This window comes from Fistularia commersonii, chromosome 13 (genome assembly GCF_037954325.1).
Source record: "Fistularia commersonii isolate RoL2024-O1a breed Wild chromosome 13, RoL_Fcom_v1.0, whole genome shotgun sequence".
NCBI classification, from domain to species: domain Eukaryota; kingdom Metazoa; phylum Chordata; class Actinopteri; order Syngnathiformes; family Fistulariidae; genus Fistularia; species Fistularia commersonii.
In genome coordinates this window covers 7,049,316-7,076,952 of record NC_141296.1, presented here as the reverse complement: position 1 = coordinate 7,076,952, position 27,637 = coordinate 7,049,316, and the positions used below count along the sequence as shown (strand labels likewise).

The following is a 27,637-nucleotide window of genomic DNA, read 5'->3' as shown; positions in this document are numbered from 1 at the left end:
AAAGTTTACTTGTTAAATGTGTCCACAAGTCCTATAATAAACATGTAAGAGATGATCAAAATCCAGTCCAGCGGTGCATAAACCAAAACACATCACTACCATCTGCTGGTTGCTACAGGTTTAACAGGTAACGAAATTGAATAGAGGAAGGAAAACCCCAAGTGAAGTTTCATAAATAAAAAAACCCACACAGAGAGACAAATCAGTGCACATTTATTGTATACATACGGTGTCTGGAAACAATAAAAACTATGGAAAAATATGAACTGAAATTGCATATAACCATGGAAAAGAAAACCTGGTACTGTCTTTTTAATGATTAAAAGCATAGCCAATGTTGATGACACAATTTTTGCAGAGATACACATTATGGGGTCTTACTTCTTAAAATAAATGCAAGTTGCGGCAATAAATATTTTGTTTTGATTCTGTTGTTCTGTTGTTTTATGAAGTTTCATGAAGCTATAGAAAGAAGGAACAATATAACAGAGATAAGTCTGCTCAGTGTATAGAGTCCATGCATTTTCCTCTTAAGGAAACATTCAGCAATATGTAAAGGCTATATGGCTCGATGGGATACTTAATAATTAAGTTATTTTTTTCTAATCATTTCCCATGTTGGAAAATGTGCAAAATCTGCAGCATTGGGGATAGGCATTGCAAAACCCAGATCTCACATTAGCAGTAGCGATGAATAAAGGGCCATTTTGCTGTTCTGTGGCTCCTTTAAATATATGGAGGTTTGATTTATATTTTGGTTGCACAGATACCTCACAATAGGAAAGAACATGACAGCAAAATAAATAAATTAACAACGAAAATATGCGGGGTGTAGCAGCCTCTGTGCTTTCAAGACTAATTTCCATATCAAACGCGGAGTATCAAAGGCTGCTCACCGACCGAGGCTTAAATTTGATGTAAATTCATATAAGTCTGCAATCAATATTTAATTAAGTACTCAACCCAGTGGTTATATTTCATGTTGGCTGTATGATTCGTGTTAATAGGGAACCTAAGATTTACTCAGCTGTTATAGTGAGGAGAAAACAATCTGCCACTGTGATGGAGGCGCAAACAGACCATAATCTCCCTTCCTCATCTTCGCATTCTGTGATTGACAAATGTGAGGAAGAGGAATGGGAAATATGGGAGAGCAGCGCACTGTAGCGTACGTCTCCCATTCATCTCCAGCGTGCACTGCGATCAGCCCTCATTGTGTTTTACTTGTGTTCTACAACAACACGCCTGACATGTGAACTGATACCCACTTGCTTCCAAACACTTCAGAGGATGAGGGTAACCCAAGGAGACGTAAGGCAAGGAAAAAATTCATAAATGCTCAGTAAGTAAGGTAAAGAAATATTTCATTCGGTGGGTATTCTTGTGGTTTGTACATCCAACTCGCTAAAGTGCTAGTCAAGTATATGTGCGATAGAAGCTTTTGTGTATAAGGGCAGTACACAGGAGAGATGGAAGACTCCAGTAGAGAAGGGATACAAAGGCAGTATGGTATGGCACATTTTGGCAATGTAGCTCCAAAACTATAGAGCAGTGCCATGAGGAATCAAGTATCAGAAAAATACAATTGGGTTATTCGATGGAAAATGTCAATGAGCTACATAAAGATGAACCATTAAGGTACAATCGATGAATATGGTATTTGTACAAAATTATCTTAAGAAATATCTCAGGAAAATCCTGCTTTATCACACCGGGACAAACAGACACACAGTTGAATCATACTGCAATGTCATGTAAATGCTTGGATGACGGAAGGCTAGAATTTGTCCACGGACTCAAAGTGCTCCTTTAGCAGCGATGTGACATCCTTGCTGCATGTGTTTTGTAGATGTAACGTTATTAATTATCCATTAAAAAAAGAGGTTGACTGAGCAAGAATCATGGATGGGATGTAGATTGTCCAGTTGCATTCCGTAGCTTCTGCACATCAGAGTTAATGCCACAACAAACCATCCGTGTCACACATAATTGCAGAGGTAAAACACCAACCCAGGAGTTTGTCAAGCCACATCAGGGAAAAAATAGTCCAGAGAATCCAACGTTTTCTTTTTATGACTGAATTGTGCTAAAAAAAAAAAAAACAGATAGCACCCCAGACCCATTGGCTTCATCAGTCACAAGATTCTTCTGTCTGTTCATCATCCGCAAGCTAGTACTATCACATTCTGTGCTTTGTACTCTATGGGGTACTGAGCTTTCTTGCCTTCAGACTCCCTGGATTTGCAAAAAAAAAAAAAAAATGAAGAGACTTTTACAAAGGAAATCAAATTAAACTCAAGAAAGACTAAAGCCCTGCAATACGTTGTCATTATTGAAACCAATGTCTTTTCCTTACCACCAACTCTTGAAAACTGTCCCCGGCGGCAGCCTCCAATAGTCAGCTGCAGGCTGGCATTTGCAATGAATCCCTCTTGTTGCATACTATGATTTCTCACCAGCCTGAAGCGTGACAAATGGAAAGAAAATGTTTACCAATGAGAGAACACATAGGTGGAATTAGATGAGTTCATAGAAAACAAAGTAAGAAAATGTTTATTCTGTGTGAATCGACATTTTGCTGTCTTCACCAAGATCGTGTTGCTTAAACTATTTGTTTCTAGTAAGAAAAAAAAAAAGGGGAAAAAAAAAATGGGACAAACCTGAAAAGGTTTGCAGGCAGTAAACTCACCAGCGGCCCTGGTCGTCTTCACAGTGTAGTTGGATGATGTCACCGCGTTTGATTGTGACGCTATCTGGTCCATTTTGCAAACAGTCAGCTGAAGCCCTATATCTGCCCGGAGACTAGCAAAGAAGGAAAACTGTCAAATAGTCTTGATGAGTTTGTTCGTCAAGCCCGCATTTGGTCTCACCAGTTGTGCTAAAGCCGCTTCCTCTGTATCAGATAGGTGGAAAGAGTCCTGACTTTCCTTCCATTCCTCAAGACCTTCACAAGTCTCTGTCGAGTGATGTGCTCCTGGCCAACCTGAAGACGTGCATCATTTGATTATCAGTTACCGATAGCTACTTTTTTTATCATAAACATCACAAAGTATGTTGCGTTGATACTTAGTAACTATATCAACTTATGACCCGTCGTCACTTACTCGGCAGTTAACAAGAAGGCAGAATCAAAAGCTAATCTCAGTAGCTGGATCTTTTCACCCAAAATTCTTTGATATGCCTGCTCCTTCAGGTCAAAGTACACCTGAGCTGATGACGAAAGGTTAAAATGCAGAATTAGAATCATTCCCATATTTTACTCTCCATGATTTAGTTACTAAGTATCTTTCTCCCTGAGGCTAAAACGTGAGATAATACTAACTCCTGCGGTTGATAAGGTGTTTTGGGGAGTGGGACTGGGGGTCAGGACTGCCCCTCCCTGACTCGGTGTCCTCTGAGCTCACGGATGCCCTCTGCTGCTTGCTGGTGGAATAAAACACAACAACATGTACAGGTGTTCTTCAAATTCAGCAAACAGCTGCAGGATAGATATTATTCTCAGTCACGTCGTCCAGGGTCAGCTCTCTCTTCCTAAATCAAAACTATGTAGTAAATTGGAGAAAATAAAACAAAAGCTGGCCCCAGATCAGTGTCAGGGAACAAATCTTTCCGGATATTTGATACACGGCCTCAACCGTTGAAGGACCAGCCAGATAGCATGACAGAAAACAGCAAGCTCTCTGAATCGAGTTGGAAGTCGGACTCCGCCGATGAACACAGTTCGGCATGTACCACTGTGAGGGAAGATCTGTTCTCGATTCATCAAGATCCTTACTCAGTGATATATTCACTGATTAAATTAAATGCTAAAAAAAGTCCCTGAATTACCCCTCATGTTATTTGGACAGATCTTCAGAAATGAGCCTCATCTTTAAAAGCAGCTTTCATGTAAAACAACAAAAAATTCAATCAAATTGAACAAGTGAAACAACAAAAACAATGGCATGAAACCAAAATAAAATCATCTTTCTGCCTGTCCTCCGTAGTGCTTACATGCATTTAGCATATGTCAGATGTGGAAATTAGAGCAGATAACCTGGATTATTAGAATGAAAGTTGCAAAAGAGGTTGCAAGTGATGATCAGTATGCAAACATAGCAGCCCACAACCTCATCCATAACTGGGGCCAAAAGCTGATTCATGCCAGGGCAAGTTGAAGTGAGCCAGGCTAAGTTTACCACTGAGCGTTAGGGCAGGTCAGTGGCGCTGGGGGCGGTGGCGGGGGCGCGGCCGGGGCCGTTGCCGGGGGCTTCGGGGACGAGGGCTCCGGGATCGTAGGCAGAGAAACACATCGGCCGAAAGTGAGACAAAGTCCAGCCCCGGCAGACAGCCCCTAAGGACCCCTCTGGATGGCCGTATGCCCCTGCAGCGGGATGGGAGTGGTAGGGAGAGGCAACCAGACAGCAGTGGACAGAGTGGTGCCTTCGCCCACCTTCTACCCGACCGATGTGGAGGACACACTTATATATTCCTCAAGGTGTTATGGTATGGGAGACACACCAATAGCCGAATGATTCCATGAAAACTGTTCATTCAGAAACTTCATTATCGTAAGGAAAGTGTAGTAAATCCAAAAGTGCCAGCATTCAAACTCATTAATGCATAAAGTAATCCCCATCATTTCAAAATTCAAGGAGAAATTATTCTCCATATTATGATTTCCAGATGGATTTGTGCAAAACATGTCCTTAAGGTTGTTGTGTGCCACCTTTATTATTAACTTCCAAATTAAGATGATTTCACTTTTGTTTTTATCACCCATCTTGCACACCAAAGAAATGTTACCATTGTGAGAGATTATTTTCTACAATTTTTTTAGCAATAATCGTCAATGGGCTAGTGTTAACTTTTTGTATAGCTTCTGCACAGCATGTGAGTGCTGTAGAAAGTCTTTTTAGCTGCAATTATTCTTTACTTTTGTGATTAAACAATGTGCTGAATAAGCAGTTGATTTATTGCTTAAAATGCATTATCTTAATCAGACAATATATGGAAGAATACTCTTGAAAATCAATTTAAAAGTTAAAAAATGAATAATAAACCTTTTATCCATGAACCCCTCATAGTATCATAAGATGGACAATACTCAGAGGAAATTCCTTGATGTTTTTTCTGATGTAAAAAAGATAGTGCAGTACAATTTGTCCCACTTTTCTGGGACCACTGCAGTTACTGTACATTACCCTTACTGCAAAATACAAATCTCCATATTTTCTATTAATAAAAAAATCCGAAGTCTGATCTGAACAGTTTCTGTAGAATTACTCAGAAGCAAGTAAAAATGACTGCATGGTTATTTAGCACAGGCCTACTGTCTATCGTCGTATCCTAACACAACACCAAGGAGAGGCGAGCGGGCACTAACCTCTCAGAGACTGATGGAGAGAGCTGCATCTGGCCATGCTGATACATTTCATCTTTGAAAAGAGAAAGGATGTCACGTAAAGTTTCACAGCACTTACAGGGCAGACACCTAGGTGAATATTTACTGAATGTTATTTGAAAAAGTGTGTTGCGAAGAGAGTCCAAGCACCAATGTCCGCAACGCCCCAAATTTCCCCTCTCTTAAGGCTGCGGGATGTAACTAAAAGCTCCCAAGTTAGTGGGCAAAACCTTTGTGCGAAGATTCTCTTAACCATAAGAACTTGAGTTCACTACTGACCTCTGAGCCGCTTCTGCTGGTTAGTCAGGATTCTACGCAGCTCACTTAGCCAGGCCATCTTCACTTCCACTGTTGGAGCCTGGGAGATGACAAAAACACGAAAACCACCCAAACATTCTCACTGTCAGTTGCCGGGGTGTTCAAATTCATTTTTTTGCCTATATCTGCTGATAAGGCACAATATTTTAACACAAAATCTGACAGTCAAAGCTTTTAGATTCCCTCACCTGAACCTCATACACTTCTTCTCTGCCACTGTACCAGATCTCAAACTTCTTCACATCTCCCTTGACATTCTCTGTGATCCCCACAGCAGTCATCTGCCAAGAGACATGCACAGTTGACACCGGCACACTCGTGAAATTAGGACTAGCAGCACAAACAACCTATCATGCATCAGGCTTACATCATGTAACACATCTGTCCTGTCAGTACACAAACACTTGCTCACACCTCCGCTGTGTGACTGCTTCCTACCCGCATCCTCAATAATAAATCAAGAGCAGCAGTTGTGGGCGAGGTGCCAGCTGCCAACAGCCTCAGAACAGCGCATAACAAAAGAAGTCTGGAAGCAATACATGAAGTCCGGCTGATCACTTACTTAGTAATTATGTGATGAGTTTCAACCAGAATGACATTTTCTTTTTTTTTATAGCAGCCATTTAACATGTAATAGCGTAATAGCAGGGTAAACACAAGTGTAATGGATATAATTAAGTGTCCGGATCATTTAAATGAAGCAGCTTGTGCTATACCTGGGCTCCAGGTTTAAGCGTAGTTATTCATTATATGGTGTCTACGACAATGACGAGTAAAAATGCGTGTAATTTGGGTATACTGACCATTTATTATAGTCTTCCCATTTAGGGTATTTATTCATGCCACTACTCGAAAATCCAAATGTCCTTTCTATTCTGTTGTTGACCTTTATCACCTAGTTAAAGCAAATGTTTAATCAAAGGAATAAATGCAGTACTGTGTATTCAAGTGGCACTTTTAGTTTGAGAATGAGATAGGAGATTAAGTTCACCATACCGTATGAAGTTACATATTATATCAATAAAACATGAAACTATTTGAGTTTTAAATGGATTAAATCATAAATGAAAGAGTGAACAATTGATCTATGTTTGAAACTAGTTATATACACATGGTATGTGTAGTGAAGGCTGCTTCAGCTGATTGTTTAGCATTCAAATAGAATGTGCACTTAAAATATACGAATGTACCTCATTATACACTTCATTTCAATTTCCCCCATTAGACAAAATTTTACAGATAATACATAGTGGATTTATATAATAAAATGGATCCCTTCAAACAAAAGACTGAAGGTACCAGATGGGTCCCAAACGCTTGTGTGACGAAAAAACAAGACTAACCTTGAGACAATGCTTGAAGCTGTATGAGGGGGTCCTCTCACAGCCATCTCCATGTTCCTCCCTCCTCTTGCAGAAGAGCAACACTCTCTCATACAAGAAAAGATGTCGCTGCATCGGCTTAAAGCGTGCCAGTTCCTTCATGCGTGTTGGGCCTCTCTTATGGCTTATCCATATGTTGAAAGAGCCTTGCATCAATACACGACCAAGCTCATAAATATCTCCCTGGATTGAGTTAAGACATAAAAAGCAGAGCAAATATTTATTAAATATTGTTTCAACGAAACCATATGTTAGTCACATCTATGTAAAATCAGTTCAGGTTCCAAGAAGCCCGAAATCATTGGAAAAAATTGGCTCACCTCATAGCCGGTTATGGCTATCTGATGCATGGAGTCATTGACTGATTTGAGAAGGTCCAGCATGGCCGTCAGCGCGCCCTGCAGCTCAGCTGTCCCCTCACAATCTGTGCTATACTTCAGCAGTTCCTGAAAATATACTCATCATTCAGCAGCGTGCAAATAATTCTACATCCGTCAAAGAATAGGTTAAAAAAAAAAAATCAAATAATCTCGAACGCTGTGGGAATCTGGATGTCTTCAAGTCTAACTGGCAATTTACCAGTAACTATAAACGTAGCCCTTGTTCTGTTTAAATTGAGCCAGGCTTGTCTAAATAATCTACTGCCTAGAATATATCCTAAAATATATTTATTGCAACAACATGATGTATCATTGGTATATTTAAGAGACATATTAGATGGCCTTCTTTTTTTAGATATTGTTCTCCATGACCTTTGGGGATAGTTATGGCAGTTACATTGCTGGTGTGACAGGAATGGATTTAACTGAGTTCAGGAGGTCAGTCTTTATTGTGGCTGTGGCTATTTATTCAGAATAAACAAAACAGATACTTTCAGATCCAATTAGACTGCTTATTATTATATACATTAATCAATCACTCAGTAGTAAAAATATAAAACACAGAAATAAGGCTTTAGCAAGCGCTAATAACATAAAGCTAGGCAGGTAAGATTTTATGTCTGATGATTTTTTTGGTTGTCTCTCAATACTTCCACGTATTTCCATGAGCGTGTTACAATAACCCAAAAATCACTACAGATTTGTGCGCACTTCACATTCTGATGTCAGTCATGGAAAATATCAAGATCCCTAAGCACAGCGTGTCACATTCAGTTGTGTTTTCATGCTTCTGCTCTTTGTCAAACCTTGAGCAGCAACTGGTATTTGGTGAGGCGTTGGACCGGTTTCAGAAGGTAGGAATCCAAACCCAGTTTATGCTCCAGTTTTTTTTGACACTCCTTAACAGGAAATATATTTTTAAATCACTTATATTTAAAAACAAATTGTTGACATTTGCTTTTATTTTTGGGTATAACAGCATGCAAAAAATGTTTAAACTAACCAATCTTAATTCTGACCTGGAAGAAGGCACAATCCGAGAATTGTCTCCAAAGGGCCTCAGAACGTGGCTTATTCTGACAGTAGCATTCGTACATCTGGAAAGTCTCTTTCTGGGGAAAAAAAAAAAAAAAGTACAATATCAATTAATAAATCACATACAAACTGTCAAAAAAAAGACAATATATAAAAATTGATTTTTCTCACCCTCTCCAGAAAACAAAGCCCCACACTTTCAGGACACTGTAGACATCCTTCCAGATCCTGAAGAAAAACACTGCAAATCCAGATAATTCTCATGAAGAACTTGATCTCAAAATCTAAACACAGTGACTAAAGCAAAGCAATCTATTACTTGACTGTTGCTGGGATACTTTGTGCAGCCAGTTAACAATGGCTTTTAAGACAAAGCTAAAGTTTCGAGCAAAGTTATAAACATATACTACGAGATAACCTTGATAAATCCTTACCTAAGCTGTTTGAACAATTACATTCAAAGAGAAAGTTGTCACAAATGGCTTTTTATAATGAAAACAGCCAAGGACAATGCATGTCATGATCTTAATGTCCCTTAAAGCTACTTTTCAAAGACAACAGATCAACACTCTGTCCTATTTTTTCCACAACTTCATTCTTCAGTGATATCTCTCACAAAAATGTGATTTGGTTGTTTTGTGTAGCTGCATAGAGCAAGCCTCTACGTGGATCTGTTTTTGCACAGTAAACAGGTTTATGTGCGATATGAGTTATGAATGACTTGCCTGCTGTGAAAATTGTAAATTTCTGGCATATTTCCAAAGAGGATGTCTCTCTTGTTACGCAGGGTCGGGGGAAGAAGCTCTGACAGAGCGGGGTTGTCCATCTCAGCCCTGTAACCCTGCAAGATTGTACGGTGTTTGAATTAGCAAATAAATATCAATTATCAGGGGTATTTAAAATGCTTTGACAAAGAATTATTTGCAAAAAATTGGTGACACTTGTAAAATGTGTTTTATTCATACCAACAGCACTGACAGCAGTTCTTCCACATAGATTCTCTCTGTCTCTATGAGTTCCCTCATCACACGACTGGGACACAATACAAACATGCACAGAAAGGGACAGGAGAAAAAGACAAAGAGCGCCAGAGGGCTTCATTAGTGCCACACAAAGAGAATTGCAAAGTAAATAACATCAGGAGTGCTAAGGACGGACAGATGGAGGCCTCCATCTCACCGCTTGAGGAGATCTGGGCTGTCCTCTCCCTCAAGACTGTATGACAAACAGCCCTGGCTCTCCTGGTAGTCATGAATCACCTCTATCTGTGCACAACACGGACAATAGCTTTAGAATTTCAGCTAAACTCCATGTAATTTATGCAGACCGTTTATAATATACATTGTGCTTTGGGTGTTTTTAGAGATAAAATATGATTATACAAATAAATATCATTTTTGTGACGCTGTCTTACTTTTCTAGCATTGGGGTTGGGACTTTTCCGGGTTGCTCTCTTTCCGGGCAGAGAGAGGTCAAATGTGAACTTCAAACCATCACCTGTAAATGATACATGATCAGCAGCCCCTTGAAGTTCATTGATGTAATCCACCATGCCATATTTCCATATGCTTTGAGAAGACATGCGTACGAAATGCCTTATTTAAGGGCCTACATTACATTGAACCCAATTAGTTTTTTATGGCAAACACTGGAAGGCGTTTGCTTGCTACGCTGTGACCTTTTTACTCTCAGCCATTATGCCTAATCATTCATGATGGATATTTGAGATAATCAATGGCAATCGGTTGTCTCCTCTGCAAATGTACCTCGCAGATCAACAGCAGCGTGTGGAGGAGTGTCAGTGTCCTTTTGATCGCCACAGCATATTCTTTATATAACCATTCAGACTCAACTCTGTCCATGTGCACACTCTGCCTTTGCATGCACTATGCATATGCCACATTTCTTTTCATCTACTCTTTTATGGTTGACTATTGAAGAAATCTGACTCCACCAGTAATGTTGTTCATAATTATTCACATGATACTTCTTTTTAATACTGTAATTACAGTAGTTTGATATTTTGGAGGGGAAATGTCATAATGATATGAATGTGCAAAAATAAAAGGACATTTTCTTTTCACATCCAAATGCTCTATGGATGAAGACATTCTTTGGATAAAACATGAAAGATAGCGCATAATTAGGAACCACTGTATACGGTTCACTTTGTACATGCTCCCTTAGGATACAAGGGAAGATGAAAGATTCTTTAATGTATACGAACAGCATATGGTATTATAGCAGCTCTTTGGACTGATAGAGCAGTCAGGGATATCCCAGTAGACACATCATACCCTCTACCCATGCTCTTCCTTGTTTTGTATTTGTGGCCTGCTGACCCCAAAGCCCATTCAGAAGCCCATTCCTCGGGCCTGATCAGTAGCACCCAATGATGTGTCATTTGAACTATGATGCCTCAAGGAAAGATGCAAAAGGAGGAGGGCTGGTGCCAGGCACTAGGGGCTGAAATAAGACCTCAAACTGGGCCTTGGAAAGTGGGAGGGGGGGGGAGTTAAAGAATTCACACAGTATGCGCAAAAAAAAAAAAAAAAAAAACAGAACAGCGAACTGAAGAGAACACGTTTCTAACTCAGTTATCAGTCTTGGTGTCTATGATTGAGGTGACACGAACGCTAAATACAAATTTCTTTCTGTTGTTAATTATACTGTACCGTGTTTCGGGGAAAAGAGGGGAGACTTGGATCTTGGTGGGTTTTCAGCTTTGGGAGCCACAAGTTGAGCCGGACGGACATGTCTGTCAGACAACTTTCTCAGACAGGCCTGTTGGTTCTGGATCATCTGCTGCACTGCCGTGTGCTTCTCAAATGTTTTGCTTATCTGTGACTGACAGATTAGGATACAGATGCTGGTGATTCAATTTTAAAAGGAATAGAAAAATATTTATGAACCAAAACAAAGGTTTGGTTAATCTAAAAATGAAAAATTTCATCATTATCCACAGAAAATTCTGCAGTCACTTGCTATTCCATCATGGGAGTGAGTAGAAAATGACCTAGTTTTCATTTTAGTTTTATTATTCTTTCTTCAAATCAATGATCTTCACTTAGCTGCAGCTGACCTGCAGCTGAGGAGTGATGATGGCTTCATACTCCAAGGCCAGACCTTCAGGTCCTGACCTCAACATAGATGGCACTTTATCCAGGAACCTCCCGAAGTTCTTCAAAGCAGCTTGTGCTCCCTCCTTACACTGGATCTTTTCTGCAAGATGATTGTTCAGCATATATGTTCCATCTTCACACCAGGTCTGGGCCTGAGGGTGATCAACACATACGTTAGATCTTAAAGAATCATTTGGGGCATGAGATCTATCTCTGAGTAAACGCAGTCCTCATACATGTCGAAGTGAATGTAGGAGCTGGTTGATTTGGAGTAGATGAGAGTGTTTTTTCTTCAGAGCACCGTTGAGTGTATCGCAGAGATGGCGGAGCTCATTGCATCGTTGCATGATGAGAGCCATAGCGTAGTGGTGCCCCGCTGAGAGCTGATGTCCATGAAGAATGATGATCTGAGCTCGAGACATCACATCCTTACAAAGCAAGAAACCGACACCATTTAGTTGGAACAGGACAGACTGTACACCGCATGACCATTATATGTAAACTTGTCAGATGTGCTAAGTAGATACAAACAATTACTTTCCATAATTAGGAAAATTGAATGCACTATAACGGAGAAGCCCTGACCTTGGCAACTGACGACAAGCTGTCCACCTGCTTCAGAGCCTCTTCTGTTTGAGGGAGAGTGTCTACAGACACGGAGACCTTTCTCTCCTCAGTCATCAGATGCGCCAGACAAGATTCCATCTAAAAACCAGAAAGCAGATATAGACGGAATAAAATAAGAAAAAAAAAGTTGTGACAAGTTTTCTTTTCATCTCCCTGCAATATCACCTAAAGGGAAACATGTGCAGCCTTCCTGATATGTAGACCGGATGAGCAGAGCAGCTACAGGATAGCTGGATAACCTGGGGCAATAAATTCTATCATTTTGTGTGTTTGTGGCCCAAGAAATATGCCAGCAAATACAGCATAAACTGCAAGAGCTCAATTTTCAAACCCATCACAGACCACGCTGTTATTGTGAACTGCTGAAAAACAGAACAGGAGGCCTTACAGGATCATGACACATAGCTTGCAGCAATCACAGGGAAGTACAGAGTGAGTAATCTGAGACTATGTCTTTTGAACCTACAGATTAGGTCAACAATTTTAAGAGAAAGGAGCTTATGCCAGACCTGGGAAAAAGCAATAAAAAAAAAAAACAAGAAAACTCCATAGATGCCAAGTAATTGCAAAAGAGACTATTCTGGAATACTATAACATGACCAAGTCAGACACTGTTCTAAGTAATGAATCAGAAAGGTCGTTACTACTGCATTCTACAGGAAGTTTTATTCAAAAATAGAAACATAAATAATGTATAAATCAATACAAAGTGTCTGGGTACTGTCTGCATGCTAGCTCTCTCACCACTATCTTTGTGCCAGGGAGCGGACATCCCAGTGGAAACAGGCCAAAGGCCAGCCATTCCCAGATTTATCAAGCCAAAAAGTACAGCCTCGGGACAGTCGAAAGCAAGAGCCAGTGACATTATGAGTAGAACCAGAGCTCCATCAGAGACAGCAGACACATCACACACATACCACCATATCTGCAGCCTGCAGAGGGCTCAAAAGAGGCATCCAAAGGGGGAGATGATGTGCACTATCTGAATACCATCTGCTAGTACTTGACTTACATCAGGAAGCACTGAAAGAAATGGAAACAAATGGAAAAAAACCTCTAGAACGTGACATCACGGAGACAGCCACATTATCATGATAGAAACTCGCTTGGAGATCGAGGACTACTGATCTGGCAGGTGTAAGATAAGCACGCACAATTCACCCACCTAATGTGAATTGTTTCTCACATTTGCAACCTATCAACAAAGACCTGAGGTCTCATGAAAACCTTGATCAGCTGTGAAGAAGAGAATAACTAAGTAAACAAGTATAGGTATCTACCCACAGATAACCAATTCAAGGAGGAGAAACACCCATTAAGGATAAGCTCCATATCAAGCACGATTGCAAATGTTCCTTAGCCTATTATTGAAACTTGTCATGGAATTTCATGGTTTAAGGTACTGTGGAAATCAGCGGCTGTAACGGTACCTACAAAGAATCAAGAAGAATCAAGATTTTTAATTGCCATTGTGCAAGACGGGATTGGTGGGCTTAGCCTGCCCTCTAGTGCTTTCTCCTGTTTATCACCCGGTTCATGCTTTTAGTTTAAAATAATGCTAGGTAAGATCTCGCCATTGAGAACTATAAAAAAAACCCAAGGTAAAGGAAACCTGAGTCAAAGACAGAAATATCTTATCAGTCACCACCCCAGTTGCTATTAGAATAAACTTGATACCAACTTGAAATATTCAATGATTAGCCATCCTACCTAGAATCCTGCTTACACGCTCTCAGGGGGATTGTATAGTTTACAAACATATACCGGTAGCTGTTTTGAATTATAAATGGAAAATACCACACTCAAAGAATTATAACAACTGAACAATTCATATAGGAATAAAGTGCAATGGCCTTACTCTGCAAAGATAACTATTTCAGTACTGTTTCAGTTAGAACTGGAAGTTGGGAAAGGTGTGTATGAGCTTATTAAAAGTGGAAGATAAAGAATAACAATGGAGATATAGAGACATGTCACAGCTGGCCTATGCCCACTTCTTTTCATGTATATGTGTATATGAGGATGTATACGTGTGTTGTGATACGTGGAAACATCCCCCCAAAAATTATATAATCGTTGCACGTTTCTTGGATCAGTTGAATGAAAATAAACCCGCAACGTTGGCATAATTCATATGATGGTAACTGTATTCCTATGTTAACAGGGCAAACATTAATTGAAGCCTGAACTGTAAGTAATAGCTGCCAGTATTGCAAAGGTGTTAGATGTAAATAAGTAGCATTATGAAATGCTTTCTGACAATGCAGCCTCGGGGCGGCACGGGCCAGTGTCACCCTGAGGGTTGCGTCCGGAGGGGCATCCAGCGTAAAACTTTTGCCAAAACCAAACATGCAAATCAAACCTAATAATCTCACACCGGATCGGTCGAGGCCCGGGTTAACAACAACCGCCATTGGTACCATTGGTGGAAATTGGGCTACTCAGGGTCGAAGAAGGAGGGGAGGAACATGTGCTCGGAAGCAGAGAGAGAAGAGGAAAGGCAAAAGTCTGGGACTGAGAGTAGGGACTTTGAATATCAGGACTATGACAGGAAAAGGTAGAGAGTTGGTCGACATGATGCAGAGAAGGAAGGTGGATATACTGTGTGTCCTGGAGAGCAGGTGGAAAGGTTGTAAGGCTAGAAGCTTAGGAGCTTTAACTTATACTATAATTGTGCTGACAGGAAGAGAAATGGAGTAGGAGATATTTTGAAGGAGGAGTTTGTGAAAAATGTTGTGGAGGTGAAAAGGATGTCAGATAGAATTATGAGTCTGAAATTTGAACTTGAAGGTGTGATGTTCAATATTGTTAGTGGCTATGCCCCGCCGGTGGGAGCAGGTGAGTTAGACGAGAAGTAGAAGTTCTGGAATGAGTTTGTTGAAGTGATGCAGAATAGCCCCAGAGATGAGAGTGGTAATCGGTTCAGACTTCAATGGGCATGTTGGTGAAGATAGAAGACTATCAGCCTGAATGAAAGGAAAGGTGTACAAGATATTGGTGAGAACCAGCGATGCTGTATGGTTTAGAAACACTTACAATGACAAAAAGACAGGAGGCAGAGCTAGAGGTGAGAGATAAAGATGCTAAGGTTCTCCTTGGGAATGACCAGGAATGGATAGGATCAGAAATGAGTCTATCAGAGGAACAGCACGTTAGATGTTTTGGAGAGAAGGTCAGAGACGCCAGGCTGAGATGGTTGGGTCATGGACAGAGAGGGGATAGTTGGAAGCGGATTCTGGAACTGGAGCTGCCAGGCAGGAGGTCTCAAGGAAGACCAAAGAGAAGATGTATGGACGTAGTGAGAGAGGATATGAAGGTAGTTGGTGTGAGAGGGGAGGATACAGAGAATAAGGCTGGATGGAGAAGGTTGATTCACTGTGGCGACCCCTGAAGGGAAAAGCCAAAAAGAGGAGATAAAATGCTTTCTGACCTCATACATTAAAATATGAATCATTCATTTATATTCACATATTGTAAAACATTTTGTTTTTGAGCTTTTTGATGGCAGCTTCAGCTCTTATCATTTTGAACTTTGGTTTCAATTTAGCACAAATTATCTTCTCTTCTGTTGACCTTAGTTAACTAGAGAATAGCATGGGGAGTCCAATTACAATGGCAACAACCGAAGATCAACTGAAAATATAATTATCGAGAAGACGTATAAAGCTTGTTGATACCGAAAATTCTCGAGAGTTTGGTCCTTTGGTAGAATGAATGCCACAGATATAGGGCAGATAGTAATAACTTACTTGGCTGCACAATTCTAGCTAATCCAGAGTTTGCTATTACAATGAGAGTAATCTGGGGTTTCAACAAAACCATGGCAACTGCTATGATGCTTCTTAATATTGTAGGCAATACTGCTCTCTTCATAGTGAGGAGGATCTAGTAAATGCATCTCTTGTGTCTCTGTCTCATTGTATCTTTCCTGTGTTTTTAGTTCTCTATGGTTGGTGCAGCCTTGCAAACTAAACATTCTAGTCATTTTCACTGAAATTTTATAAACAGTACAAGATCGCGGATGATCGGATGAATCCACAGATGCCATATATGTCTGAATGGTACCAAGCAAAATGTGTTACATGGGTTTTAGATGTCTATTTTATCATGTTAATATGTGATACTATTACGACGGTACACTTGTATGTCACAAACACATGAAATGCTTACCTCTTGAAAGCTTTGCTCGTATCTAAGTAACTGCAGATACTGATGGAGTTTTAGATGGTGCTTCTCAAAGAACCCATCAAAAGCTAGCTCCATGTCTCTGAGTTGTGCGAGAAGCCTAAAAAGGAACATTAAGACGTTTTGCTTTGCACTGTAGGGTCAGTCAATTGAACTCAGTCAATTGAACTCATGAGATTTACTTTGACAACGGCGCATGAAGAAATAAGACCAAACTGTTTGACAACTTAAAACTGAAATCATATTTATCCTAAAAAAAAAAAAAAAGAAGAATGTCACTGATAAAATACAAAGAACAGGAAAAGGCTACTTTAGGAAATCTTACCGTTTCACAGTCTCCAGGTCCAGATTCACATCCCACTGAATGTCATCTTCCTTCTCAGTGGTCTCCAGGCTTGACAGGAGATGAAATGCCTCTTTTGACACAGACCTGATTGCATCCTTCCAAAGTCAAGGAGAATGGAATCATCACTGAACAGGAACTTACATCGACCTATTTGTTCAAAATCACAGGATTTAATGTCTCTTCATTTTAATGTGATCTTTCATCCTATTATATTCAATGTTTTCAGATTTTCTTTTTTTTTTTTTTTAAATTAAAAATGACCAAACTCCTCTTATGAAAAGGTCCCTAATGCAGCAAGATGTCCTTGGAGGCTCTAAGTCATCAAGGTCATGTTTGATCCTTGTCAAAGTATATTTATGTTAAGTAAACTTGATTTTTTTCCTCTGAAGAAATTTCACCTTTCATGCAAGAGTTCAGTTTGAATCGAGAGGTGAAACTCAAATTCAAGTCCAGTTAACGTGAAAAGATCCTGTCAAGGACTAAATGCTGAAAGCTGCGTACGTCTTTGTCTTACAGTATATTTAACAGTTTGAAGACATGTGAAGTGTTTTAGCCTTTGAGGAAAGCGTGTCATACTGATGCTTTGTTAACTCTGTCATTGTTTAAGAGAGAGCAAGAGGGCATAATGTTAGAAATAAAAAAAAGATTTAAAAAAATAAACTTTGATGTGAAAGACATTCTTCAGTAAATTCTTCATACATTTTCAATCAAAGTGTTCTGAGTGAAAGACCTTTGGTCAAATCAGACAATCTTCTTCTTTAATAACTTCAAACATCCACTGGCTCTCCTTCAAAATGTTCACACTTGTTTCAACTCACTGTAGTTTTATTCAATAGCTTAAAAGGGATCTGTGCTGTCTACTGTTTAAGGCCCTTGTTAAGTAACTATTCTCACTTGGGTGAAAATAGACTTGTATTGAAAGAGCATGAATACTTACCTTGAGTTTCCTGTACTTTTCACTATGTGACTCAAGGAGATACTCAATTGCTTTTCCCTCATCAGGCAGTTCTGTTTCTGCCAGTTCAGTGCCAAAGGCCTGCAACATCTGCGCAATGTCTTTGACTGTTACAGCAAAACTTTCAATAGCCTGCATTGACAGAGCAAACACAGAAAAACAGAAACACTATATAATAGTATTAGGGGGATTAAATGTATTATTAACTGTAGCCTTTATTTAACACAAACTCTCGGCTCCTGTCAAGTGAAAATCTGCTGATTACCGTCCGTAAGACAATCCAGTCACTATGACAATAGTCCAAAGTGCCTCCAAACTCTGACGTCAGCTGGTTTTCATCAATATAGCGCAGCAGGTCTGTGACAGAGCTCAGCATCACTACCTAACAGTGGAAAAAGAAAAATATTCTGAAGATTCAAAGTACATTCAGAAACCATAGCGGGTTTAAGAATTTGTGGGTGGTGTGCATTTCACCGGTATATAAATGATATTCAATATATTGGGTACATTTTTCAACATCTTTGAAAGGTCTCTTATATTGAAGAGGTATCTGGTATATACATAGAGGCGAGCAATTCCTGAAGTAAATCTCTATGGATACAATAAAAAAAAAAAAAAATCAGTAGAATAATGTGAATGATGTTCACAAATAAGTATCAGTACCATAAAGACAAAATGTTGTTTGTTTGTTTTTTTTTGTTTTTTTTTTTGGAAAAGGCCTTGTAATCAAGTAAAAGCTTGCTTACTGGCATCTTCAGCATAAAGTCCTCTTGACTAAAGCGAAAGCCTAGATCTGTGACTGTGCGGTGGAAGAAGCTGGTGGGTCGAAGCACCAGAACCAGGTGAAGATTCCCGGGAAAGGAAGCCTTGAAGTTGGGGGGAAAAAAAAGGAAATACGATCGGCTATTTCCATCGTGGAGCAAACAAAGATTTCATGATGAAAAAAAACTATTTCCAGATGGCTGCAGCATACAAAAATGTTAAATAGTTCTTTCAAGCACAGACACTTCACTGCGGTTCTAATGCTGTTAAAAAGACAGTTGGATAAAAGTTGAAAAGAAACAGAAAATAGTTGACAAGCTGTAAGCCGCTGTATCAGACAGGAGAGGCTTAAAGTCTTATCTCTCTCACTCTGACAATTACTGTCAGACTAATGGATTTAAGGTTCTGTCTCAACCACACTTACATGCGTATCCTGTGCTGTATATCATCCACAAGGCCATGTAAGGTCATTACCGACTGCATGAATGTGCTATCATTACATAATATATCGGACATAATACTATATCTTCAGCACAACCTTGCTGTCATGACAAATACTGTAATATATGTGGCTGTGTCGCACCCAAATTAATAGACATACAGAGAAAAAGCTTACAGTTTATGAATGAAAAATAACAATTTGGACAATAAGTTGTTTGCACAGCATGGAGATGATATCAGATAATACGAAAAAAAAAAAAAAAAAAAAATATATATATATATATATATATATATATATACACACATATATATATATATATAGTGTCCATGATTATTCATTATAATTAACAATAAGTGTAAAGTTTTCAGTCTTGTACACTTGTCCTGTCATATATTGTGTTTCCACAAAAGCTCGTCATTTTCAATTCTTTTTGAATTTTTGGAATGTTTTATAACTGCTACTACAACTTAGCACAGACTGGGTTCTGGTTTTGTATTTGAGTTTAAGTCAAATTTGTTTGAAATAGTGTGACATAGTCATATGGAGCATATACAAAAATGGAAATTGTCGCAGTACATCCACTGAAGAAATGTAACTCAGTAGAATATTTAATCAGCAATACTTTACCAAAAACGTTTCCATTATGGTAGCCCTTTGTACTCAAAAAATACTGTGCACAACATTGTACACAACTACATATATTTGACAGATTTACTTTTTTCATTTTGCTTTATACGTATAATCTCCAGTTATTGATATGTTCCTAACATTTTGATGAAAAACACATATTTGTCAGCATGGGGAAAATTTGTAGGATGACAGTATTCGGTATAGAATACACAACATTTATCTCTAGCACTTCCAACCCAGCATCCTTCTACCAATATATCTACCTATATATATTAGCTCTCCCTCCTCCATACCTAAGAGTAAAAATGAAAATAAAATAAAATAAAATATTCAAACACACACACACAAATATATATATTTACATGTCTGTATGATTTTTTTTTAATCATTTAATTTTAGAATTTCTCCAGCAACTTAAAGCTCTGAGTATCTTACACCTCGCGCAGTCTGTTGGAATTTGGCGCCAAAAATATTTGAAACAGCCCACAATAATGCGGTATCGATTTAAAAATGCTGCAAAATACAACCTGGACTATTCGACTAGTTTCAAAGGCAGTTAAATAAATATCTGTTTGACACCACCGATCAAAAGGGTACCTCACGAAAGAAAGTAATCTGATCACATCCGATCCGGCGAGTCGATTTTGTGGTTTCGATGCATTTATATGTGACGCAACTTTTTTATTTGGTTATTTTTTTCATGTATGTATTTATTCATGTCTTGACACGGACGACCACGATTTACAACACGCCTCAATTTCATTCGGGATCCCGGTCGGATGACGGTGCACAAGTACTGCAGCACTTCGCTCAGCCCGAACCGCTGCGGCATTAACCCTGCCCGCCCCCTCCAAAAAAAAAAAAAAAAATAGAAATTAAAAAAATAAACACACGTCCCCCCCAGTTATTCAGACGGTGAAAAAAAAACGTATGCAGTTACCGGACTGCACTGGATCTTCGGCATCCCTCGCCGGTAAAAGCGGTCGCTCATGCCGGTAGAAGCCATTGTCGGTTCGGTGTTGAGTTTCCTATCCGGTTGTAAAGTGTCGATGCCCGGCTGCGCTGCTGCTGCAGCCTCCCTGCCTGCTGCCTCACGCACGGAGGGTGGCAGCGCTGACTGCAACATCTTCCTCCCGCCTTCCCGCCCTCATCATCCTTCCCTCTCCACGGCATCACTTTTTTTTTCTGCCGACTCATACATTCAATACGCAATAGAGCGGAGCAAACCTGGGTTACCCTTCAAACTTTGCCCGAGGAAAAAAAAAAAAAAAAAAAAAAAAACACGCGTCAGCTGGTTGACGCTTTCAGCACCATGGACAGCTCCCGAGTTACCGCACAATATGATCGATGCGAATAATGTAATTCACCTCAAATATCAATATGCTAAAATAAAATAGAAGAAAATAAAAATGCTTCATATGTCCCTTGTGATGTCTTAAGTGTCCTATCAATCATATTTGAGTCCAAAATGAAAATGCTGATCAAACTCACTGCTATTCTGGCAAGTGCGGTTTTGATAGAGACCCATGTATCCAGTCTTCTGTCTAAAACGATGATGAACTTAACTCCTGGTTGCCTCGTTCTGAAAGCAAAATAGTACACAGATGTCGCATCAGACGATGAAGTTGGTATCTGAGCTTTCAAATAAAAAAGAAAATGAGGAAAAAAACAGTACCATGAAAGGAGATTGTGTGCTTCTACAATAAAAATGGGCTTGAAAATTAAACTTGAACTATCTAACGTTATGTGTTTTAATAAAATAAAAATGTGGGATGGTGTGCATTGGTACTGCTGATGTTAGGGGGACGTGTGAAAGCCAACTGTGCTGGGAATATAAGCGCAGCTATTTTGGTGCAGTGCAGGAACAGAAGAGGACACACCGAGGGATGAGAGTGAGGTATGTAAAGACTTTGGCTAAAGCCTCCTCTGGGATGTCACTGAAAGCTGAGCATTCTGGGAGAGTGATGATAACACTGGAGTCTTCACCACGACCACCTGGGATGAAAAAAAAAATTGAATTATATTAAAGAAAACAGATAGTCAATCACCTCGTGTGCTATTTGTGTCTCTTGCATTTGTATATATTTGTGTATTTGAAAATGTTTCCCTGATGATTTGAGGTCTGGACAGCTTTGCCCAGGACTGATAATAAACTTTAATATCATCTTACTTTGGGGTTTGTTGCATGACCAGACCTTACCTGACAAGTAGGCCACCTGTTTCTCTATGTAGCCCCCTACCTCCTTCATGCTCACAGGAACAGTCACCTCTGGAAGGACGGAAACAAGATCAGGGCAACCGAAGGTCAGAATGTCAAGGGAGAAATAAGCAGAGCAATTGAGTGAAAATCTTTTTATCGCTATAAAACTATTTTAGTAATAATTGGTACTCAGTACTCATTTCAAAAATTGTAGATATTGAAATGAGCTGAGCTAATTAGAGTTTCTATCATGAAGACATAGTAATGTTATATATTTGAAAACCAAGAGCTACCGACATGAAAGATAAACTACTAGGGATGTAATTCCCATTTGCACAAAACACATGGAATTAGGGAAGAGCAAAGGTACAATTTACCATAAGAGCAAGTTAGTGACAACTACTTATGAGAAAACACCCCAATTAATAACACAGAGAACTTCTTTGAGTGTCTTTATTTTGCACTCTAATGTAATTGCAGAATAAGTAGGCATAAACTGAAGGAAAGAAAGATTTCCAGAGTGTATTTTTAACTTGAAGATTTTGAAAAGTATCAGTCCAGGGTGTAACCCCGCCTCTCGCCCGATGACAGCTGGAAAAGGCTCCAGCATCCCCCGCGACCGTGAGTGCAGGATAAGCGGGAAAAGATGGATAAAGCTTTTGAGAAGTGTTTATCTTTGTTAATTTTAATAAAATCAATAAGATCACAATTGAAAACAGTGATATCCAGATATGTTTGGATTTTTTTTTTAAATCATTGTTCTCAAAGAATTCACTTTGAAATGACAATAGTCAAAAAAGATGTTTCAAAGCTTTTACACTCAGGTATTGAGTCTGCCAGTTACATTCGGGACAGTGATATACATGCTTTGAACTAAGAGATTTCTTATGTGGCTCAGATTTTACTTTAGTTCAAGCCCAGCTTGATCTTGCCTGTAAAGGGAAACTAAATAGCAGCAAATATGTTTTGCTGTGGCAGAGATGTATCCTGCATCTGTTGCAACACAATTAGGGTAATTAAAATACATTATTTTGGTCTAAGCATGTAATTTGCATTGATGTCAGTATAGCATTTAATTCAAGAGATTTTTTGAGAGGAAAAAGAGATAACAAAATACAATCCCTTTGTCGTCAAACATGGAGTTCTTTTCACCTTTTTTTCTGTATATAATAGACACAGATATTTGCATGGGCATGCCTCAATATTGAAAAGGATATTAAGAGCAGTACTTATCAGGTATATTAAGTATTTCGAAAAAAAAGCAACCACGGCTCAACACATGTCTGCTAGTCAACAGACTTGTGAATGCTTATATTTGAAAACAGGGATATCCAGTGGTTGTTTTGGTTGATGACTGAAGTGAAACTACTAGCCATCTGCATATTTAAAGAGTAGCTGATGCCAATTGTCTAGGCTTAGAGCACAGACACATGCACACACATGAACAAATGAACAGTGAGTGAATAGCAAAACAACCTTTTTGAAACATTGAAATTAATGTCTTTTAACTTGCCTGTATTTAATGCAATATATATATATATATATATATATGTCTGTGAGGCTAATGAGCAACAGACATCAAGCACAAATTACATTCAGTATTATTTATAACATGCAGCCTTTAACTGCCTCGCATTATTTAAATTGTTTAGTCTTACCCTCCAAATGATATACCAACAAAAGCATTGACATTGTAAATAAAGAAGTGATCATGAATCATTGACATGATCCCAGAGTATCTGTATGTGTATGTTGGATATACATTTATTATAATGTAAGCACAAAATAAATAACAAGGAGGCAGGGACAAACACGAAAACATGGAGCAAAGAAAAGAGAAAGACATAAGGAGGTGTTAATTTCCATCCAGTGAAGACACCCATAGTATCTCCACGCTTTCAGGTAGCTCATAATGAGCTCTACAGGTGTCTGCTGAATATTTGATGCGAAGGTAACCAAGATGAGCTGAGCTGAGCCTGGCCAGATTAAGGCTGGACAGTGTTCACATGGAGGCAGTGTAAAGTTACTGTCACATATTATACTGAAATAACCTTCTGCTGGATCTTCTGGAGCTTGAGATGGACCTTAAATGCATCTTAAATGAATTGATGAGATAATATCTAAATGCTGGTGTTAGCACATCATGGAATAAATACATTGGAATATGAAATACGTCAGGTCTCACATCAATTTCTGTATTTCACATACTATCTGTACTACTTTTGACTAGTTAACCAAGGTGGTGGTGTGGCTCAGAGCAGTCGTCCTTAGAACTGAATATTCCTGGTTCAATTCCTGCGCTCCTCCTAGTCTGTTGAAGTGTTGTTGAGCAGGACATTAAACCCCTAACAGCTCATTATTAGCTGCCTTCTGCTCGTGGTTCATCGGTGCAAGGGTCAAATTTTGCTGATTTATACTATATATGAATTATATAGTGACAATAAAGGTTTTTATTCTAAAAAGTCCAGCATTTTTAATTTTTCCTGGGGAGCATATTCAAAGGATGTTGTTGTTGCTTTAAACCATATTCACCGTGACGCTGGTTCTGGACAAAACCAGAAACGCTTCACTCCAATTATCTGACATATACTTGGAATTCACTGGCTTATTTGTATGAAGGTTGCGTGTATTGTCTCATTAAATAATATAATCCTCAGAGCTCACAAATATGGCATTTGAATGAGTGATGTCATGTTAAGTGTACATGTTGGGTAAAGATTAACTGTAATCTATTATGACTTCTGAGACGGTATCTTAGCCAGTAAAAAGAGTTTTCGTGACAGGCAAAGGCACGACTCCTCCGAGGCTTAGGATACAGATATATACAGATAGAGAAGACTTCTACTATATTTGGCCAAAAGAGGAGCAGCCTGTCCTGCATAAACCTACTGCAGAGTGTTAAATAAACATGCCAGGTTGTGGCACCGCTTTACTCCACATTCAACCTGCTTCACCCTCACCCCATGTTTGAATGAGTGAAGTGATAGCTTTAACCCTTCCACATTTATGCCTTATTAAAAGATAAATAAGACAAAATATGGTAGAACACCAGGATATCAAGCAATCACTGAGCTAAGATCTGGATATGCCTAGAATTATAGATTTTATTGTTCATAGTCAATTTTTCCTTTTACATTTGTCCCAATGGCTTGCATGCACACAATAATATCAAATAAGCTCAGTTTGTTTTTGCGATATTAGGTCTGGAACATTATGCTTGGGTAACTTGAAACTTGGATTTGCTGCAAGACAAATCCTGACTTGGTCTGCATATTAAGCAGATGGGACAGCGTTTATCCCTGATGACCGAACAGCAATAACCATCCACACTGATTTTGGTTAAACAGATATGAAAAATATTGCACCCATTTCAGTGTTAAGGATATTCAGTTTCAGAAGGCAAACACTGTTATTAAAGTGACATCTAGGCCAGTGAAAGACCGACATGGTTTTACATCTATTGAAAGGGATGACTGCATTATCTGATGTTGATGGTCTTGTTGTGATGATGACGAAAGAAGATAAAGCTTGTGGCCAGTTAACACTGCATGTCAGCCTTACAGTAGGGCAGAATAAGGGTCATTTTGGGGGGCTTTTTTAATTATTTTTTTTTGACAGCAGACATGTAATCCCTTGTGCATCCAAAAATCCCCCACATGCCCAAACCTTTTTCTGCATTTAGGTCATGAGATATTGCGCCGAACAAAGCGTTCACTGCCAGTAGAGGATTAGAGTAGTGGGTGGCTGCATTTTGATAGGTCAGAGCCAACAAGTTTACTACAGCAAACAGGATACAAATAAATTGGATTAGAGTGGAATGGGGGGGCAAGAGGGGGGCATTCAGTCCAGTCCCCTTTTGGTATCAAGGCAGAAACCCCCATTGCCCTAAATAATGCGTCACCTTCGGACCTTGATGGATGCATCAGGAGTGTAGAAATATGTCAGCTGGAGATTATTTAGTGAGAGAGCAGAAGTGTTGGTTTAGAGGCATTTTAAATTCTACATCCAAGTGAAAATTATCTTAAAAGTCAAGAGGGAGTAGTACAGTTTCAAGCTCAGTTTAAGAGTAAGCGGACGTTAGTAAAAATTTTGAATAGGATCTGAGGGTATCTGCAACTTAACATGCAATGCTCTTTTGTTTGAGCTTATCTATTTTATGTATTTATTGTCATCAGAAGTTAAAATAAGTTAGAAAATGTGAAACTGTTGGATTGCACGCAACATTCTCAAGGTATCTCAACAGCATAAAGAGGGCTGACATGCTACCACAGCATTGCCTCGATGAGAAACTAGAAATCACATCTGCAGGTGTAAACACAAGAGGACTGGAAACTGTAAAGTATACGTGTTATTTATCAAATAATGATCAAGCTGTGGTTTCTGTTTTATGCCAAAATGTTCTATGTGGAAAACACTGCATGACTTGTACAATCCCAGAGTACTGAGCTCACATTGCACAGACAAGGGAGAAGAAAAAAACATATCAGGAATAAAAAGTGGTTCTCTGTGGTCCTTTTTTCTATGTCTGTTACAAACACACACACCAGAACTTGTTAAATGTTGCCCCTGGGATGCAGAAGGTAAAGGCCTATCAATTAAACAACAACTCAACTCTGCCAAAGTGATCACATTAAGTCAAGTTGTCAGGTCTATCATCTTACTTTCTCAGGTTTTGCATCACTATATAACAAGCACATTTAAATAACATTTTCAATTTGCCCGTCAGCAGAAATATTCAGGTGACTGAACACTTGAATTAAAATAATTAAATACCTATGCTTAAATTTTGAGTAATCAAATAACATGACTGAGACCTGCATGATGACACAGACAATTCCGTAAATTCTAAAACAGTTGTTCACAGGTGTTGCTATTTTTTCCCATGACCCAAACAGAACAGGTTTGGGTGACAATCTATCATTAATCTTGATCTGTGACAGTTGTAATAGATGTCAGAATTCTTGATATTTCTGACTGCTCAGGCAAAGATAAAGCAACTGAAACATTAGTAATACTAATACAATGTGTAGCTTTCTAATATAATTGCCCCCCCACAGCATTTCTAAGATGTTGCCTGTAAAAACTAAATTACAGTAACTAACAATGACTCTGCTATTGTGTCAATACTCCGTATAAAATGTTGCAATGTGTAAGTTTAAGATCAGATACATATTATATGGTTGATATAGGTTACTCTAATGTACTCACGCTGCAGTGTGGTCTCTAGCTGGGAGCCAGCATGAAGGAGGCACTGGTAACTCTCCATCTCCTCCCTGGATTCTCTCTTCGGCTCACTCTCCTCATGCAGTGAGGCCGGGCCCATTACCCTGGTCTCTGGCACTGATCAGGCTGAGGACCGACCCTATCCTGGGAGCTAGTGACAGTAATCCAGCCCTACCATCCTCTTCAGTCCCATAGTGTCTGTATAATCTATAGGACTGCAGGAAACTGCCTACCCAGGTCCCAAGGTCCAAATGGGACAACAAAGTGTGCTGTCGGAGGCTGCTGACCTTGAGCTGCATATGAAATGTGCCAGTAGAGCACTAAATCTACAGTAAGAACAATCTACCTGCTTTAGACATCGGCTAGCTGTCGTTTGGTTCACCCTCCAGAAAAGCACATATCAGCGATGTATCCAGCCCTCAGCAGCAGTGAGCTTCTTCAAAACAAACAGGGCTCCATCTAGCCCCTCCCCTCTAGATGGTGCACCAGCTCTGCACCGAGCAGTGCACAAGACTGCTCCTGATTACACTCCCAACTTTTCTTCCTTACTTTCCACCAAACCGCTACTTTTTGCTTATGTTTTCAAGCTTCACTGTGCTACATTAGGGTAGATCATGAGGCCATGTCAATGTCTCCTTGAATATTTA

The 27,637-nt window shown here is 39.3% G+C and overlaps 1 protein-coding gene across 1 annotated transcript; it reads right to left on the bottom strand.

Annotated features, from left to right (window-relative positions):
- Window positions 1-196: 196 nt before the first annotated feature.
- Window positions 197-27,390, bottom strand: mcf2a (MCF.2 cell line derived transforming sequence a). The gene is made up of 30 exons (XM_086158678.1): window positions 26,976-27,390; window positions 21,768-21,836; window positions 21,448-21,562; window positions 21,059-21,149; window positions 18,480-18,599; window positions 17,999-18,115; window positions 17,716-17,865; window positions 16,758-16,873; window positions 16,418-16,532; window positions 12,206-12,325; window positions 11,857-12,048; window positions 11,581-11,772; window positions 11,174-11,345; window positions 9,913-9,995; window positions 9,678-9,763; window positions 9,464-9,530; window positions 9,224-9,339; window positions 8,670-8,739; window positions 8,483-8,575; window positions 8,270-8,362; window positions 7,404-7,529; window positions 7,045-7,266; window positions 5,890-5,982; window positions 5,663-5,741; window positions 5,366-5,417; window positions 3,323-3,423; window positions 2,871-2,983; window positions 2,690-2,802; window positions 2,357-2,460; window positions 197-2,235 (listed from the first exon to the last, which is right to left on the bottom strand). The coding sequence occupies exons 1-30, from the start codon at window positions 27,088-27,090 to the stop codon at window positions 2,201-2,203; spliced, it is 3,330 nt and encodes a 1,109-aa protein (XP_086014804.1). The 5' UTR covers window positions 27,091-27,390; the 3' UTR covers window positions 197-2,200.
- Between the last annotated feature and the right edge of the window lie 247 nt (window positions 27,391-27,637).